The sequence below is a fragment of the Aplidium turbinatum genome, chromosome 18, assembly GCF_918807975.1.
Source record: "Aplidium turbinatum chromosome 18, kaAplTurb1.1, whole genome shotgun sequence".
Taxonomy (NCBI): domain Eukaryota; kingdom Metazoa; phylum Chordata; class Ascidiacea; order Aplousobranchia; family Polyclinidae; genus Aplidium; species Aplidium turbinatum.
This window is the reverse complement of record NC_137489.1, coordinates 20577778-20596721: the sequence shown is the minus strand read 5'-3', so window position 1 is coordinate 20596721 and position 18944 is coordinate 20577778. Positions and strand designations below refer to the sequence as shown.

The 18944-nt window shown below is 41.5% G+C and overlaps 1 protein-coding gene across 1 annotated transcript; it reads left to right on the top strand.

Moving 5' to 3' along the window:
- The first annotated feature begins 8830 nt into the window (after positions 1-8830).
- Positions 8831-16444, top strand: LOC145787805 (uncharacterized). The gene is made up of 3 exons (XM_082599632.1): positions 8831-8906; positions 14242-14346; positions 15403-16444. Exons 1-3 carry the CDS (start codon positions 8864-8866, stop codon positions 15585-15587), a joined length of 333 nt encoding a protein of 110 aa, XP_082455758.1. The 5' UTR covers positions 8831-8863; the 3' UTR covers positions 15588-16444.
- Positions 16445-18944: the final 2500 nt, after the last annotated feature.

The window sequence follows — 18944 nt, the reverse complement described above, 5'->3', positions numbered from 1 at the left end:
AACGTCCGCGATGCCATTCATGGATTTTTCGTTTTCTGTCTCTGATCCCTCGTTCTCAATACATGGGTGATCACCATTTGGCGAACTTCTTCCGCATGTATTCCAGGGAGCCATTCCAACCAACGCAAAAGCCGGTAATTCGGATGAGTCGCGCTGGCCAGAATACATTGTGAAACTCTTATTGTGAAACGAGATTTTCCATGAGAACAAAAAAATGACGCTTAGCGCTTGACGCTTAAAATCGGCAAAATAGTTGACGGCGCTATCACTTCCGTCAACTGAAAAATAAATTGACGGCGCTAGCCTCAGCGTCAACAAAAAGTTGCCGTCAAATTGACGGCGTCAACGTACAACACTGCTTTGTAGTGTCAGGCCGGTAGGGCGTGTGTCGGCGTTGGGGATGAACGAATGGAGTCTGGTGGTACGTGACTTCCATTCAGAATTCCATTTATGGTCCTCCCAAGTAGCCCCAGAAATATCTTGTTCATCAGCTTTGTTGATCAGAAGTTGAGCGGTGGCACGAATGGGTGTCTTGTAGTGGAGAAGGTGATTAGGCTCCAGTGCCGTTTGCCCAGAGACAGAGTGGCTTCTTCGCGACGAAGCTCAGCGGGTTGAATGACAGCGAGAATGAGAAGACTGTCCAATGGTGTGGGACGCAGGCATCCGGTCACTGTGGGCAGGGCGCTGTTTATGGCAGTGTCGATGTTATGGCAGTGAGCACTGCTTTACCGCACAGTACTCTGCTGAAAAGTAGACAAGGGCTTGGCTGCTTTACGCAAGCCCTCGCCCTCCAGCTAGAGTAGCGCAGCGCGAATGTCAGTTTTCTGCGCAGTGACGGTCTGTGAGTGATCTGTCTAGCGTCACGCCAAGATATCTTGGCTCGGGGAAGAAGGACAGACGATTTCCATTGTTCTGAACATGTAGCTCACGATCAGCTTCCCGATTGTTTGTATAATAGAAATTCGTTTGTATTATAGGAAGTAATAACTATATTTGATGTAATTTGCTCTGCTTGACTTTATGCTTGGCGTTGAGCACTTGGTTGGTTGGTCGGTTGGTTTTGGAATCTTTATCCTTGGACTGACAAAGCCTTGATTGGTTATTCCTGGTAGTTTTGCATACTTGTGGAGGCTTTTGATGCAGGGCCGGTTACCGAGATTGGCAGAGTAAAGTTTGCCGATTGTCGAAGTGTTGTTGCTGGGAAGTTATTCCATTCACTAGGAGCCGCTGAATGGAGAGCAGTCCTGAAATGCGTTGCTCAAGCGCACACCTCGAGAGTCGAACTTGCGCCGCGTGGTCTTGAGCCGGGCGCGTAACCACTGAGCTAACAGGGCGGACACTTCTTGCAGTATTAATAGCAATTATTGTTTACTTATGTTTTATATTTACTTTGACAATTCTATTAGAATTAGAAACCGCCTGAACCAAGATTGGGGAAGGCTAAGTTAATCACCAGAAGCTTGGACTTGGTGGCACAGTCAGTTAAAACACAATTGCCAGAAGAATTCATAACACAGTTTCAGACGCACGTTGAGCCGATTGGATAGGCCAACGGCACGAACCACTGTGAGGATTTGTTGCACAATACGAATGATGCAGGAAGCTATTTAGGTCACGTGGCTTCTCTGACGACACAAAACTGACAGTTATGCCAAGTTGCGGTTACGTCATATACTCAATACATGACAACGTTTAATTCAATAAATCCAAATTTTATTGCTAGATTGTAGAAATGTTTTCAACTTCAAATTCAGAACAACATTCTTCCAACTTCTTATAGTTAAAAATATCTGTTTTCATCGATAAATTGCAAACATGGCTTGTTGATGAGCTGGATAGAAAATGAAACTAGCAAAACAAAAACATTTGAAAACGTAGGCTCATACATACAATGAGTCTTAATTTAGTCACAAATACGGAACTTTACCTAAGAGGCGAAAAATCGTGCCAGCGATGGCTCTCGTGCTCGCGCCTGTGGCGACCGCCAACTAGCACAGCACATCATTGTGCAGTTTTCCAACCTGCAAGAAATGTAAACCTCACAGGCCCTAGCCTGATGTTAAGACAATACACTGGTTATAAAAAACAAAACGTTATCGATTGAACGCTTATACACGTTGAATTATTGTAAAGTAGGTTAGTTGGTGAAATGTTTGTGCTGCGTTATCATCTATTTGCTGACTCATTACATGTTAGGCTAGCCGTTAGATGGTGCTTTCTGTTGCAACGTGCACCAGCACAACAGTGGTGATGATTTCAGTCAGTGCATGACTAGCAGACATACAGGAAGTCACAACGCAGCGCAGAGTTATGTTGAGCCAACAAATATTGTACTGTCTTGCAAATGAAAAGTTGGCGTCAAAGTACATCATCTGTGTTTTGTGATTGAAATCTGTTTTAAAAAGTAAAAAGAAAGTTTTGTTTCACGCTTAGCTCACGTCAGAGCCTAAGTAGCAGCTGTGCATTGAAGTATTTATAGGTGTGGTAGGAGTGGAAAGCAATTGATCTGGTACTGAATATTTCGAGCCTGATTGACTTCACTGAGCGTTAGCTATTGTCATTTACACAGTACACCAATAGTTCTCAAACTGTGCGTTGCGACGCCCTGGTGCGTCGTTTCAATTTTCCAAGGGCGTCGCAGAAGAGTTTCGTTTCGTAGCTGAATTCAGTTTATCTTATAAAGATGAGGTTAATCCTTTGATTAGCAGTTTCAGTTGTCATCAAAGTTGTTATCTTCATTAAAACACGCCCACTTAAGTCAAGATTTTTCAAAAAAACTTTCTGGAGAAATGAATGCAGCGCATCGGAGTTTGCTCTTTTAATTTTCGTCCAGGTGGCTTTCGCCTAGAAAATTCTTTGAACTCTTCTACGAATTGGTGGATAAACTTCAAGCTTTTTTGCAGCAAGAAAATAATCCACTTGCAGATTGTTTAGCTCAGAACAATTTTTTATTGAAATTGGCTTACTTTACTTGTGTGATATCTTCGCCAAACTGAACATTTCTATGCAAGGGCCGAATAAAAATGACATTTCAGATAAAATTGCAGCATTCGTTAAAAAGCTGCTATTGTGGAAGGAAGATATAGTAAACCTGTCTGGAAGCTCTCGATACTTCACTTTCTTGTCCAATTTGCTTGAAAAGAAAAGTATGACGCTGCCTTCAAATTTGTGAAGCATATTTGGGCAACATTTGTCCAAGCTCGAGTCGAAATTTGCAAAATACTTCCCGAAAAATTTATCAAACTACGAATGGATTCGTGATCCTTTCGTCCAACCTACTCCACTGTCTTTTACTGCACAAGAAAAAGAAGCCTACATTGACCTTTCTTGTGACAATTCCCTGAAAAGGATGTTTAATTCAGGAAATCCGGTAAATTTCTGGATTTCAATGAATGGCGATTATCCAGCTTTGGTGAAGAAAACACTACGAATTATTATCCCATTTGTCACGTCCTATTTATGTGAAGCAGGATTTTATGCCTTGGCGGTGATAAAAAGCAAATTTCGATCACCAATAAACACTGAAAGAAAAATGCGGGTGGCAATTTCAAAAATTCTCCCAAGATTTAATGAACTTTGTAAAAACAAACAAGCCCACACGTCACATTAAATAATATGCATTGCTTTTTGTTGTTGTATCAACAAACAAAACTTTAATAATAAGTTTCCTCATTAACTTTTATTTGCTGGTGCGTCGCAAGTCCAGAAAACTTTTCCAGAGGCGTCGCAACAAAAAAAAGTTTGAGAACCACTGCAGTACACAGTCAAACTAACTTACGATGATTGGCATATCACATCACACTAGCAGGCAACGATTTAGCAAAGTGTTTTTTTTAGGGTAAACCGGGGTAAAATGGGACAAGGGAAAAATGGGACACGTCTGGGTAAAATGGGACAGTTTACAAAAAGTGCTCAATTGTGGTGTAATTGTTTTCCATGATGTGTACTTTTGCTTTAATGTAGTATTTTATCTGTAACTTTTGGATTTACACTTTTACAGGCGCAATGACCAAGTGCACATTAAAGTCACAAATCAGTGCTCATGCTTTTTTATGAAAAAAATAGCGGTAATAGATCATGCAATATCACAGCGTTTAGTGGCAATGTCTATTCCAGCATTAAATCATTCTGTAGTTTATCTTTTTAAATTTTAAATACAAACCCATTAACTTTACTATGGCATCACCCACCATTTTTGTTCATTATGCTGTTTATTCATTCTACATATCTCGAAATAGTGTTCATTTGTACACGAACATTTCATTTTGTTTGTTGTGTTAAATCAGCAAAATACTTGTTCTTTCAATAAACTGTTGTTGTTAAAAGTTGTTTCACTATACCTAGTGAATAGAAAAACAAGACAAAAAAAATTTCGGAGCTGGTATACAAGTCCTCCCCCCACCCCCTTGGTAACTCATGACAAAGAGGAATTGACCAAAACATGTGGATTGAAGTGTGAACAGTAAAGCAAAGGTAAAGTAGTTTCACCCTATATGTTTGGTCGAGTCCTGTCTTTGTCATGAGTTACCAAGGGGTGGGGGGCTTGTATACCAGCTCCGGAATTCGTTTGTCCCATTTTTCCCACACCCGGGAAAAATGGGACACTTTTTCTTTTTTAAAAAAAGTTGACCTTCCCGAGGTGGTAGCCTTGAAATTTTTATGGGCTTGTGCCACCCTTTGATTGTTTGCAAAATCTGCAAAACAATATTCATGCCAGCTGTAAGGTTATTTAGTCCAGCAACAGAAATAGTCATTTGTGTCCCATTTTACCCCGGTTTACCCTAACTGTTTTGAGCTACAGAACCCTCTTATATTAAAGTGATCTCGCAAAACATCAAATAAAACTCAGAAAACTGAAATCGTGTCTTAGAAAATAACAAACTGAATTGCAGTTTATTGATTTTCTGTTTTTTGCATTGTTTGGTCTATGCTTATCTTTTACCAAGCTTGCTTGCAGTCCGAAGTTGACAAAATAGCAGGCTCAGGCCCGTAGCCAGCCGGGGGCCAGGGAGGCCTCGCCCCCCCCCTGGCAAAATCCCAACATTCTCGAGCAACAGCTACAATTATAATGATTTTGTCCACCTTTCCCGTTGCAGAGCTCCGACCTAGGCCCAATTAACTACGATTGTTTTGTTTAGTTAACAGCTAAGATGAATAAACAATTTCTCCTCCCTACCCCCTCCTTTGGCAATCTCAACATGTTCAATTCAACCAAGGCCAACACGTGTTAGGTTGGTAGAAAAATTGTCAGAAACTGTGCAAAATAAAAATGTTTAGTTGGTCCATATGGCGTCTCCAGGTCGGGCTGTGTGGAAGCAAACGTAACAGGAAGATTCGACTGCCCTGGCGCTTAATTACTTTGGCTAGAGCCCAGCGATGGTCTTGATTTCGTCGTGAAGTGGACAGCTCGAACAGAGATCTCCCGGTTTGAGATGTCGGCTGTCGCTTCGTATTTTCGGAGGCGTCCTTGTTGAGAGTGTTTTGTCTGGGTACTACTTGAGACGATGTGGGGAGAAGCGTGTCGATCTTTGTTCAAATCTGACGATTGTTGAGTAGTTGGCCTAGAGAGCAGCCTAGCTGCCTGAAGTAGGAATTCAAATAGTCTGAATAGCCTCAATAGTCGTAGGAATTCCAAGATGGCTTATTTTTTAGGAGGGGCAGACTTGCGAAGCGCTTGCTTGAACGTACGTATGAGGCGCTCAGCCGCTCCATTGGTTTCCAGATGATAAGGGGCACCCGTGATGTGCACCATACCCCTCTCCTTACAGAAAGGATTATTGCTAACTATAGTATGGGGATAGCCAAAATGCGAAAACAGTTTTTTTAGCAGGTTGATAGTAGTTGTCGAAGATAAGTTGCATGAATACATAGGTATTTGGAAAAGGCATCGACGCTGAGTATAACCAATGGTCACCCATTCAATTTTACCGCATGATCTATGTGTAGGCGACTCCACGATACCTCCGGAACAGTTCATGATTGGACCTTGGGTTTAGATTGCGTTGGTGTTCGCCACAGGTCCTACATTTGTGGCAAAGTTCCGTAATGTTTCGATAGATTTTTGGCCAATAAACGGAAGTTCTTCCCAACTGCTGTATTCTTTCAATGCCGAAATGTTCCTTATGAAGCAATTGAGGACAGAAGGACAAAGTTTGGACGAGATGATCACTCTGGAACCGTAAAGTACTGTATACATCCGTAACAAGTAGAAAGAGAGTCTGCGTACTTACGGAACCGTTTGACCGAGTCTTGTGGGGAAGACTTGGCCGGCCATCCTTCATGAATAAAACGCATTACCGTAGATTAGAAGTTACAGGATCTTTAAAAGATTTGTACGTAGTAGTGATTCAGCGTTTGGGGTTTGGGCCTGCAAATCTAAGGTATCGATAGCAGAGACGATATTAATGTCATCTGTACTTTCTTCATTAAAAACAAGATCCCCTCCTGCTGGTACGCGACTCAGAGCATCAGCATTTTGATGATCCTTCGTCTTCCAATGCTCAATAGTAGCCTATATGTAAATTGTGACAAAAACAATACTCAACAAGCTAAATTATTTGCTGCCAAAGAAGGTATCGATTTGGTCGGACCAAACAGACTAAGTAACGGCTTATGGTCAGTGACTAAAACGAAAGAGCTACAAAGGAGATATTGATAAAATTTTTAGAGCAAAAATAATCGACAAAGACTTTTCTGAACTGGGTTTTAGTTTCTCTGAGAAGTTGTTAAAACCTTTGAAGCGTTTTTATAGGCCGTTCTGTGCCATCTAGGCAACGGTGGAAAAGAGTAGCACCAATACCCACACTAGAAGCATCATATGCGATACCTACCAGAAGTGACGCATCGAAATGTGATGAGTTTGAGTTGAACAAAAGAGCCTCCCAAGGAATGTCCTTTTTCGTGAGACAGTATAGTGGTTCCGCTACCGTGGGAGTGTTCAACGGTAGAAACTTTGAATAAAATTGTAAGGAACCTAAACACGAACAAAGAGAGGATTCGTCAGTGGAGCAGACATCTCCAATATGGCGTTTACCTTGGAACCTTTGGAGATGCCCGGCCTGGACAAGATGTGTCCGAGGTACTCTACCTGAAGTTGTGTAAACTTACACTTGTCTTTTCTACACCTCAGGCCCTTTGAGATCTGAGATTCTGGAGATGCTCCTCAGCAGTAGTGGCAGTGACAAGAACTTCGTCTAAATAGACTGCAACACCTGGAAGATCGTCTGCGAGGTCGTCCATTATTTTCTGAAAATAACCTGACAGAAGATATACCAAAAGGTAAAATGTTTTGTAGAAGTACGCCACGGTGAGTGCTTAATGCGAGTCGTTTTCGACTGTCAGGACCAAATCGAATCTGATTGTAGGCATCAGCCAAGTTTATTTTGTTGAAACCATACCCTCCACCCAACTTGTGCATTAAGTCTTCTGGCAAGGGTAGCGTATGCTGATGAGTCTACAGGTAAGAGTTCACTGTGATTGAATAGTAGCCGCATACGCGTAACTTGGCCTTTGCTTCTGAAGAGTTTGAAGGCTTACGGACTGGAACAACCGGTGTGCCCCAATCACGAAACTGCATTGGTGCCCGTATACCACGTGCAATACCGAAAGTATAGACCTTGGCTAAGTCTTCTTTAGGGCGAAAGATACAGGCCTGGGTTTGAGAAAAACAGGTTTAACATCAGATTTAAAATCTATGTCTAGTTCATAATCTCGTAAGCACCCGAGTTTGGGTTTAAAAACATGTTTGAACTCGTTGCAAACGAAGAAGCATGCTTTCTCCAGACTTGTCGCACAACTGGATGCTTTGCAAAGTAGATTAGACAGAAGGATCTATCGATAGAAATTCCCTAGATAGCATAAGTTACTAGTTTCCTCAATACAAGTTACCCAGGGATATCTTAATACTAGTACCAAGATATCCCTGAATTTACCTTAGAAGGTTTGAACTGGTTAGCTTTCTTGTGGCCAAACGTTTAGCGTCTTGTAGGAGTGCAGAAATGGCAGGTGGCTCATTTTAACGTGTAGTCATTGGCGTTTAGGTTGGAATTATCACATCGGTAGAATTTTTTTCGACGTAAAGAAAGTAGGCTACCTGTGCTTTCGGAGATTTGCTGGTGGCTTTTACTTTCGCAACAGGTGCCGGTGGAGTGCCGTAAACAAATTCTGTGGCCAGCTTGGTTGCTTGTTCGGTTTACGATGCTGCTTCCCCTGCACGTTTGAAAGTAGGTTTGTGTGTAGTTGTTCCAAGAGTAGTTTGGTTTGCTCTTTAAGACGATGTTGTTGTTGTTCTTGGATGACACTTTGCTGTTACCAGACTTCGACCAGTTTCTCCATGCCTGTAAAACCCTGCCGGAGACGCTAGTTAAGTCTGTTGTATTTTTACTAGACTTGTATTTAACAAAATACAGAATAAAGCAAAACAGGCAAAATAAGTCGAAGTGAAATATTGTAGTCGTTTGCACTACAGTAGTGGACTCACCTAAAGTGATGTTAAACGCCACGCAATTTATACTGAGAAAACAATGCAAGAATGTAATTGAGGTGAAGAGTACAAAGGCACTGATTTGATTGGAACGCGTGTGAGCAATTGTACCATGTGAACGAAAATGTTATGTTTAACTAACGAAAGTACCAGGACAATGACAATAACTGTGTATATACAATAAAACAAGTGCTACATGATTAAGTTTTATTGGAAAAACCTGAGAAAAATTCACGTTCTTACTTCTTTGTTGAACTGTTGTTGTTGTTAATGGAACGATAAAACACTACAAAGTTGTTTTATCGTTTTATTACACATACCCATTGTGATGTTAACAATTGCAGTGCTGCCTTTACTTGTAGGCTAGATATTTTGAAATCAATGAACAACTCAATGTTTGAAGATGACATGCCAAGCGGAGCTGGTGAGTTTCAATTTCAAGACAATTCAGAGCAATTTCTGATATTTTTCGTTAGCCACTTCCCATCGGCATTCGCGCGCCGTGATCGTGACGCGGTAAACGACATTTTTTTCTTTTTTTTTTCGCGTTTCTGCATTTTGCCTGTCTTGTACAAAAAGTAGTGTCTTCTATAAAAGCAAACCTTTTCAGTGATTGACATTTAATTTTGCTTTAAAATTAAAAAAAAAAATTTGTAAAATGAATGCAGCAGTGATGTCTTGTATTAAAGCAAACATTTTCAGTGATTGACATTTGATTTTACATCGAAATAAACGAACACTTTCAAAAATGAAAACAGCAGTGTTGTCTTGTATAAAGGCGAACATTGTCAGTGATTGACATTTGATTTTACATCGAAATAAACGAACACTTGGAACTATGAAAGCCAAAAAAGTCCATCTTCAGCTCTGAGACGGTCAGGGGTGGGAAAAGATCTTTTTCGGCCAGGGTTTAGGTACTCTGGAATTTCTGCTGATTCCAACATCTCAAGGGCTAGCATGACTTTGAAGTTTGGCAAAGTCAATCGTCCGTGCTCTTGATGGAGCATTTTGAATAGTAGAAATGAATTCACCAATGTTATGTCCACTATATAAAAAAACAACTTTTTGTACCACCTTGTGTGCTTTCCTACAGAGCGGCAGGTTGCTGAAAGCTGATCTGAACGATCAACTCCCCCATCCCTTGATTGTACGAAATCACACAAGTGGGTTTTATGATGGGATTTCCATTGAGGTTGGTTTTACCTGTTGGACATAGTTCTGATGAATGCCATGTAGAACATCTTTACGTCCTTCCACACTCAGGGCTGGATTTAGCTGATGGGAAGCCCGGGGCACTTTTAGATCGGAGGGCCCCGTACAAAATTTTTTTTGCACTAACGGCGCGAAAAACCACCTCTACCTCTGCAGTAGCATTAATCTAGCACTGCACAGCATTTTGCAGAAACTTCAAAGCCTGAAAGGAAAACAAAAATAACACAAAATCACATTTTTTCCACGTCAAAGGGCCCTTCAAAAAGGGGCCCTCTGCCCCCCCTAAATCCGCACCTGTCCACACCATTGCCATCACACCATTTGCTGTCTTGAACACGTGCTCTCCTCTTTTTAATTTTTTTCTCGAAAGATTGCTTGGCATGTGCTTCCGGTTCAGCCTAACTGTACCAACTGTGTGGGTTTTGTTTTGCAGCAATGTGCAAAATAACTGTGGACTGCTGTACCAGTTATCGATAAAAAGATAATAACCTTTTCCAAGTAAATCATGGCATAAATTTATGACCACGTTTGTACTTGCTGGTACAGCACTGTCTCAATCCTTCTCGATCCGTCTCGATCCTATGTTTGAAATTCCAGGTGTATCCACACATACTCCCACATGATTCATAGAGTCGTAACAGCTTTAGTCCAAACCGTGCCCTCTTGGAAAGATTGTATTGCTTGAACTTTAGCCTGCCGTGAAATTTCAGCATAAATTCATCCACAGAGATGTGCTTCTGTGGACAATAGACTTCCTGAACATTGTGGAGAAATTCATCAAGCAGAGGTCTTATCTTGAACAAACGATCGGTTACACCATCCAGGTGCAGGTGCCCCGGGCTCCCGTTTTGAAAGGCCCCCAGACGTGAAAAAAGTAGTTTTGTGGTATATTTTTTTCTTTCAGTGTTTAAAGTTTCTGCAAAATGCTGTGTAGTGCAGTGCAGTGCTGGATTAATGCTACTGTAGACGTAGAGATAGTTTTTAATATTTTTTGCAAGGGGGCCCTCCATCAGACTAAACCCGCCCCTGTGGAAAAATACTTCGGTTTACAACAGAAGATTCACGTTGCCACCTCTACAGCTAAGCAAACCACTGGAATACCTTCAAGTCCTTCAAGTCGCTTCCACTTTTACAAAGCTAGATTACCACTTGTATCTAGTTTTGTCACTACATTTGTCCTCAGATTACCACATTTTTACTGTGATTTTCTTCCCGATTTTAACCGTATTTCGACTGACTTTTACATTAATAAAGTGGTTATTTTACCCACTTGATGCCATGGTTACAATCAGATGTTGCCAGAGTTAGGATTAAAGTTAGGAAGGGTTAGACTTAGGAATAAGGTTAGGGTTTTGATCATTACCCAGAACTAAAAAAGAATTCCAAACTGCAAGTTTTTGTTTTTAACAGCTTTGAACTTTTCTGTACTGTACTTGTATGTATGTATGTAAGTATGCAAAGTACTGTACTTGACACCGCAGCTAGATTCTGAAAGACATCTTAACTATGAATATGATCACATGGTCACCCTACATTCAAAGTCAAAAGTCAGGATGCATTCCAAAATCAAACCGAAAGCAGTAGAACATGCTAGTCGCATGCTATTATAAGTAGTTTTTTGCATATCTGTTCGATTTCGGAAGACAACAGTTTAAATGCTCTTATTTATTGATAGTACCTATTTTATGTCAAACTTTCAAACGATGTGGGAAGGGGGGAAGAGGGGGAAGGGGGGGAAGGGAAGGGGGGAAGGAAAGGGAAGGGGGGGAAGAACAGTCACCTTCACGCGGTCGCCCCTGTAAGTAGCATTATAAATATGCGAAACGAAGACTGTCAAAACCGAACCTCGACCCGGAGCTCTCAGCACAAGACCCCACGAGAACCGCTCTTTTCAGAGCGCGGCAGTCCCATTGTCGACAAGTACCGTCGTCCCACCATCTTACAGCTGAACGCTGAGGGCATCACATCCAGCAAGATTGATGTGATCGAGCAGCTCGCTCATAAGAACCGAGCTCTTGTCAAACCCTGCCCTTCTGCCCAAACCCTAAATATCTAGGGGTAGTCCTGGACAGGTCGCTCACTTACCGTCAACATTTGGAGTCACTACGCAAAAAGATCTCAACACGCACAGCTTTGCTAAGGCGCCTGGCCGGCTCTGGCTGGGGAGCCGGAGTTAATACCCTGCGCATTGCCACCATCGCGCTAGTTCACGCTCCAGCAGAATACTGTGCACCTGTCTGGAGCCGCAGTGCCCACTGGCATCAAATCGACACTGCCATAAACAACGCCTTGCGTATCGTGACAGGATGCCTGCGACCTACACCATCGGAAAATCTCCCTGTCCTTGTAGGCATCCAACCAGCTGAGCTTCGTCGCGAAGAAGCCATCCTGTCTCTCTCTCGTTGCGCTACGAACCACAACCACTTGCTCTACTCAAATCTCTACGAGTCTGTGAACGAGAAACCTCAGCGACTGAAATCGAGACACCCATTTGTACGTGCCGCACAACTCCTGATGAAAAGTGCTGAAGACCAATCCATCAGTGCGGCTACCTGGGCGGACCACCAATGGAGCTCGGAGTGGAAGAAGAACTCCTCAAGACTCCAAAGTTTCATCTCCGATACCAGCCACCATCCAACCGGAATGCATTTGCCAAGGAAGGCCTGGGTGCGGCTCAACCGCCTGCGTACTGGCGTCGGACTATTTCGCTTCAACATGCACAAATGGGGGATGGCTCCATCCGCGATCTGTGAGTGTGGCAAGGAGGAACAAACCGTAGACCACACCATTTGCAATTGCGCCATCTACCATGCGCCAAATGGTGTGCGTAGTCTGCGTGAATTGGATGACGAATCAATTGAATGGCTGCTCGACACCTGCCCAAACATCTAGACCGCGTCGCCGCCACTGCCCAAGGGTGGTAAAAGGCAGAGCCCCTCGACCCTTGAAGTGGCGAAGAACAAGGTTCAAACGAAGAAGAAACGATGTCAAACTTGTCAAACTTTCAAACCGCCCCGATAGCTCAATTGGTTAGTGCGTCACTTCTGGAACAAAGAAACTTCAAGATCAAGCGGCGCTGGTTCGACTCTCGGGTGTGCGCTTGAGCAACGCACGTTAAGGATTGCTCTCCATTCAGCGGCATCTAATGGATGGAATAATTTCCCGGCAACATGACTTCAACAATCGGAAACTTCACTCTGTCAATCTCGGTGACCGGGCCTGCGTCAGTGATTCAAAGCCTCTACAAGTATGCGAAACTGCCAGGATTAAGCTCTTCAAGAAGCTTTCCCAGTCCGAGGATAAAGATTCAATCAACCAACCAAATTTTTAATTTCCACATTTTGGCAATATTTCCACACAAAATTTCCATATTACCACATTTTTACCACAAATTTTTCATTACTACATTTTTACCACAAGCATGATAGAAATTCCACAATTGTGGTAATTACCACCAAAGTGGAAGCACTGTACAGTTGCTCAGAAAGCTTACGTCACAGGCAAATTTCTCACAAACAAAATTCCGCTATAACACTGATTTATTACAGCTGAATCATTGCCTCAAGATAACAGAACCATTAGGTGATTCCCCTCTCAACTGCTAACAAAGGACGGCAAAAACCGACTACCGCAGTCAAACCAAGAAAAATCTGTCGGGAGTAGCCGACGTCCGACGAATTGGCACGGAAACGCCGAGCGGAAGTGGTTAGAGAATTTGACAGAACTTGTAAATTGAAATAGGCTATCACAAAGCATTCAATTCCTACTTTTGGTCTGAACTAAGTGAAATTCTTCATATAGCAATGCGCTTTATTTAGGCTATTTGCTCTTTACATATGCTACAGAGTAAGCCATGTTTTGGGATACGCAACAAAATACATCAAAATTATGTGTAGTTGTGTGAATTGTATGGTTTATGAAACGGTTTCCGTAAATGCTTTTAATTTTATTGTCTCATCTTCGCTGCTTCCTGCACAATCAGTTCTATTTTCACAGTGTTTAATGTGAATGCCCTGGAACCGAACCTAGACCCAGCAGAACCAACTCAGACAATCACTTTATCTGGTCCAGATCTTTACCAGAATTGGGCCAGATAAAGTGGCTGTCTGGAAATGCCAACAACCAGTTTGCAGCTAATTTCAACTTGTTAGCGCAAGCATTTGATTTTTGTTAGATTTTTTATTTTTCGTTTGTGTGTATGTTTCTATGGTTGGATAAGAATGTTTAAGAAGCCGCGTTTACATGTGAAGGCTTTGGTTGCTATTGCATTGCTGAACTCGGCGCCTCATAAGCAATGGGAAGTCACTTTGCTAATCTACCAAGGCGAACGCGATCAGGGGCAGGTGACGTCATCAAGAGCTACGTGAAGTTAAGTTTTCTACAATCCATCTAATATCAACCACTGGAGTAGTAGGATTACAATAGATGAGTAAACCCATGTGGTGAAAATGAAACTCAAAGTTGAGCAAACTGCCACAAAGTTCGATTGCTGAGATTTTGTTACCAGTGCATCGAAACAACTCGTTTTACAAAAACTTTAATTGTAGATCCTCTACTGTTGTTCAATGTGACCTCGCTTCTTGCTTCAACATCTTCACAAAGGAACTCCTCAGATGATGGTCAGCCAACCACAAGCACGGCCATATTAGCAGGTGACATCGCAACATGTCGTTATGATGTGGTCTACTTTAGTTTTGTGGCATCTCAGCATCCAATCAAACAATACACGTCATGTTGAGAGATGCAGAGCGATCTATCAATTTAGCAAACATCTATAAGTTGTTACTCTTGATTACGATAATGGTTTGAACGTTTTTTGATGCAAATTACTGACGTCAGCTCCGAACACTAACAGCTCTTTTAGTAGAGAAATACACTTTGGGTTGCTGAAGTGTTTTTACCCCACTTCAAAAACAATTCCCCACCTTGAGAGTTCAAAACACTCTTCCACTCCTTTGATGACGTGATGAAAAGTCAAAGTCAGGGGGGAGCACAATCGGCAAATTAAGGCAAAATTGCTCAAATGCTCATTTAGTGAAATTTTATTGCAAAACTTTTTGAAAGCTACATATGTCGAAGTAATTTTTCGGTATCAAGGATAGCAAGATATTCTACTGGTAGGCCTACTTTAGCTTTGCTGCTGCGAATCGAACTGCTGCTGCGAACTGCTGCTGCTGCGAAAGTGAATTTCACATAGGAGGTTTTACGATGCTTACGATTCTATACTAAAATTAGTTCGAAAGAAAGTAAGATACTTTGCGGACCGACGGTTGGAATCACTGCCATGCCCATAGACAGTGGTGTCGTAGGCTATGAAGGTTAGGTTTTGAATGTTTATCCGTCGGACTGACAGAAGGTTGTCCTAGCAATTTGTCATACTTGTATAAGCTTTGATATAATCACTGACGCAGGGCGGCCTCTGAAATTGACAGAGTGAAATTTTCATAGTTGTCGTCTGTAAGCTATTCTATCCATTAGTTGTCACCAAAGCAGTTAAAAGAAAACGGTTCTGAAAAACGTGTCTCAAACGCACACACCGAGAGTCGAACCAGTATCGCTTGATCTTGAGTCGAGCGCCTAATCACTGGGCTAAAGCCTTGGCTAAAGGCCTGATGTTTGACTAGATCTTTTTAGCTATAAATGCACAAAACCATTTTAGTCGAAACATAGTTATGGTTAAAGGTCGATGTTAATGTTTTTGTGTTTAGTGGTAGCAGTGGTTGCAATCGTGACGCTCTTCGTGTTCGCTACAGCGACTTTCCGATACTGGTTTGCCCACAAGGGAGAGTATCACTTGGGAGAGGGCGCGGATGAGTTGACACAAAGAGAAGTTGAAGATGCTTTGATGAACAACATTTACAAAACGAAGACCACTCAAGAATGGTTTATATAAAAAGTGTCACGTTCGGAAGCTTTAGGCTCGTGACATCACCCATGACAACGCGACATCATCCATGACAACGCGACGCCCACGATTATTCCTGAAGTCTTTGGGCGGACTTGAAGGAGGAACAACAGAACTCCAAATGTGAAAACCAGGAACATGGATTGTTGCCGCAGTGAAACAAGTCAGCAATTTAAGACTTTACCAAGACATGACTACAGAAAGCCCTTTGCTGAGATCGATAACAAGTAGAAACTAATACAGCGGAATCTGCTGAAAAATCCACGGATAATAAATCCATCCACGTGTCAAATCGAATTTGCTTTGGGACGAAGCTTTCAATATTTTGTATTTTTAATTCGGGTAGAGGTAACTTTTTTAAACCATAAACGGACATAACTCAGCAACAACACAACATTTAACATCATAATACAAAAACAATAAGCTAACGTTTTCGGCTAGTCATACAGACACACTTCTTTTCAAGCCTATAAGAGAAATATTTCAAAAGAAAAATTAAAATATTTCTCTTATAGGCTTCAACACAGCTGTATAACTAACCGAAAACGTTCGCTTATTGTTTTTATAATGTTAAATGCAGTGTTGCTGCTGAGTTAGGTCTGTTTATATTTTTAAATGTGGTATTTATCGCTTATTAAATCCAAAATCTTTTAGGATATAACAGGACACTCTAAAACCTCTGGCATAATTTTTTGGAAATTTTGTCCACCCCTCCCTTTCTACCGTAAAAATTACTTTTTGCGAAAAATTGCATGATGTTGTATTGACGTCACTTTGTGTTTATGGCATTTGAAATTCAAATATTATTTGCTATTGTACTGTAAAACATTAAATATGTTGCAAGACTGCTGCTAACATTTTTTTGCTCTGGTTTCATCGTAAAACAAGGGAAAATGGTCATTTCGATTTGTGCGCATGACTACGCGCATACGCAAAAGCGTAGAATTCTGAATTGAAGAAATATAGACTAGGATTACAGTGGCGTACGCAGGGGGGGCATTGGGCCATGCCCCCCTCCTCCCCCTTTAAAATGTTTTAGTAGTTAACGACGTAGATTAAGGCATTTAATATGTTTTGCATTGCTCTGTCAAAGCAATTACTGTAACAATGTTGTTTTATAGACTAAGCCAATACGAAATACATGGCCCAATCCACCTACCCCACCCCAGGTATGCCAATGTAGCATAGTGTTCTGTAAGCCTATTATAGTGATCAGTGAGAAAGAAATGGATAAAGTCTAAACTAAAACCATTACTGGGATATCATGAAGACCTGGGATATCAATGGCCAGTGGCATAGCCAAAGGGGGGGGGGTCGGGCCTTGGGGGTTACCGCGTGTAACGTCACGATATTGAGAATGAAGCTTTCAGTCTCTTTATGCTTGGGAATGATGCTTTCAGTCTAAAAAAAACTAGCCTAATTTTAAACAAAACTGCATTAAAAAAGCGAGTTTTGCCAATACCAAACATTCAAACATCTCAGCCAGGAATAGCCATCTCAGCCAGGAATCCATCTCAGCCAGGAACTTAACAACAAGAAAACATAGAGACTTAGCTTTATTTCCGAAAAATGCCGAAGAAAACATGATCTTATCCTTTTGCTATGCCACCTGACAGCACCATTTTACAGGAATGTTCATACCCACATTTTTGTTGAAAATGCTCTCAGAATGCACCAAATTCAAAGTAATTTTTCAAAATTTTCTGGGGGAAGCCCCCCAGACCCCCCCCGCCGCTGGGTGCCGTCTTAAGCGAAAACGCGGTCGGGCTTCGCCGCTGGTCGTCAAAACCCCCCCTTTCAAAATTCCTGGCTACGCCACTGCTAGGATACCACATAAAATTCTTCTTCGTCATGTGAGCCTCTGGGGCAGAGGGTCTATCCTTTTATGGATGCCTGCAAGAATAGGGAGGTTGTTCTATAGTGTGGGACGCAGGCATCCGATCACTGCGCGCAGGTAGCTGATTATGGCAGTGTCGATGTTGTGGCAATGAACACTGCGACACCAAACAAGTGCACAGTAGCTGGAGCCTGGCAAGTTCTTGAGTAGCACAGCGCGCGATGTCAGTTTCTTGCGCAGTGACACCAACTGGTGACGATATCTGAGCGTGTTCAAGATAATCTATTTTTGTTTTTAGTATAATGGTAGTTGGCTGTAGAGCCGAGTGGTGAAGGCCTGGTTCGACGTTCGATAGGGTGCTGGTTCTAAACAGCTCAAGAGCATGTGGTTGGGTATTTAGCAAGACACTTACGGCCATGTCGTAGATTGCGGAGTTGCGCCCCTTAGACCAAAGCTCTTGATTTCTCACAAGATTATGAACGCTGCTATAGAGAGAAATGCCTACGCTTCTCCTTAGAGCTATGGCCAGTGGCCTACTGAACTGAACTGAAAGTAATAATGTGATTTGTTTTCAACTGATTTTTGACATTACATTGAAAAATGTTGATTACTGATGCATAAGGCCAACTGCTCAGAAAGTTTAATGTGAATATGTAAGTTTAATGTACGTTCTCCTAAACGTAATACCCCCCTTATGAATACGCCTCTTACACAGTTAAGAGCTATATTGATGTAACGCTAATTAATCTTATTTTGGCAATTAAAGTGTTTATAGATAGACTAAGTATTATTATTTCACATTTTTACGTTCTTGTTTTTGCAATGAAAGTGAAAAAACATGTGTTGTTTTTCAATGTTTGCTTGTGTACCGTACACTAGGTTTTTCAGAGGCAGGACAGATTATACAATACACTCTTCAAAAAAGTTTGTATAAGCTTTAACCTCACAAAAATAAATTCGATTGTCAAGATATTTACACAGTCAAAAATAAACATTGACCTTGGCCGTATTCTCTAAAAATGTTGTCTTATTTTAATATAAGCTGAAGATATGAGAGCAAAAAAGAAAATAATGTCCAATAAGTCTTGCTATTTCCCCTACGGTAGGCTACTACAAAAAAATAGTAAAATTGAGTTTTTTGCTTATAAATATTTTTCAAGTAGTCCTAGAATAAAAAGTTTTCTTAGAGGAGATATAAACATGCCACTTCTGCAGCTTTTGATGTAACGTTCATCTTTTTATCTCCAGTGGTTTTCGAAATATGACAATTTTTATGAAAATGAGTAGGCTACTGGTAACCATAGAAACGCCCAGCGCGACCTTGTGACGTGATTGTTTTCAACATTTTTTTTCACGTTTGTGTTTATAAAAGTCCACTACAAATTTTCAGAAAGTTAAGGAAAAATCCATGAACCTCGCCATTTTTTGGCACAGTCTATTCTGGATCATATAAAGCAAGTGTACTACTCTCTGCTAATAAGTAATTAAACGTTTGATTTTGATAAAAC

Coding starts and splice junctions, on each gene's coding strand:
- LOC145787805 (XM_082599632.1), top strand. CDS start 8,864: ATGAACAACTCAATGTTTGAAGATGACATGCCAAGCGGAGCTG. Junction 8,907..14,241: donor TGACATGCCAAGCGGAGCTG/GTGAGTTTCAAT, acceptor CTTTAATTGTAG/ATCCTCTACTGTTGTTCAAT. Junction 14,347..15,402: donor AAGCACGGCCATATTAGCAG/GTGACATCGCAA, acceptor TTTTGTGTTTAG/TGGTAGCAGTGGTTGCAATC.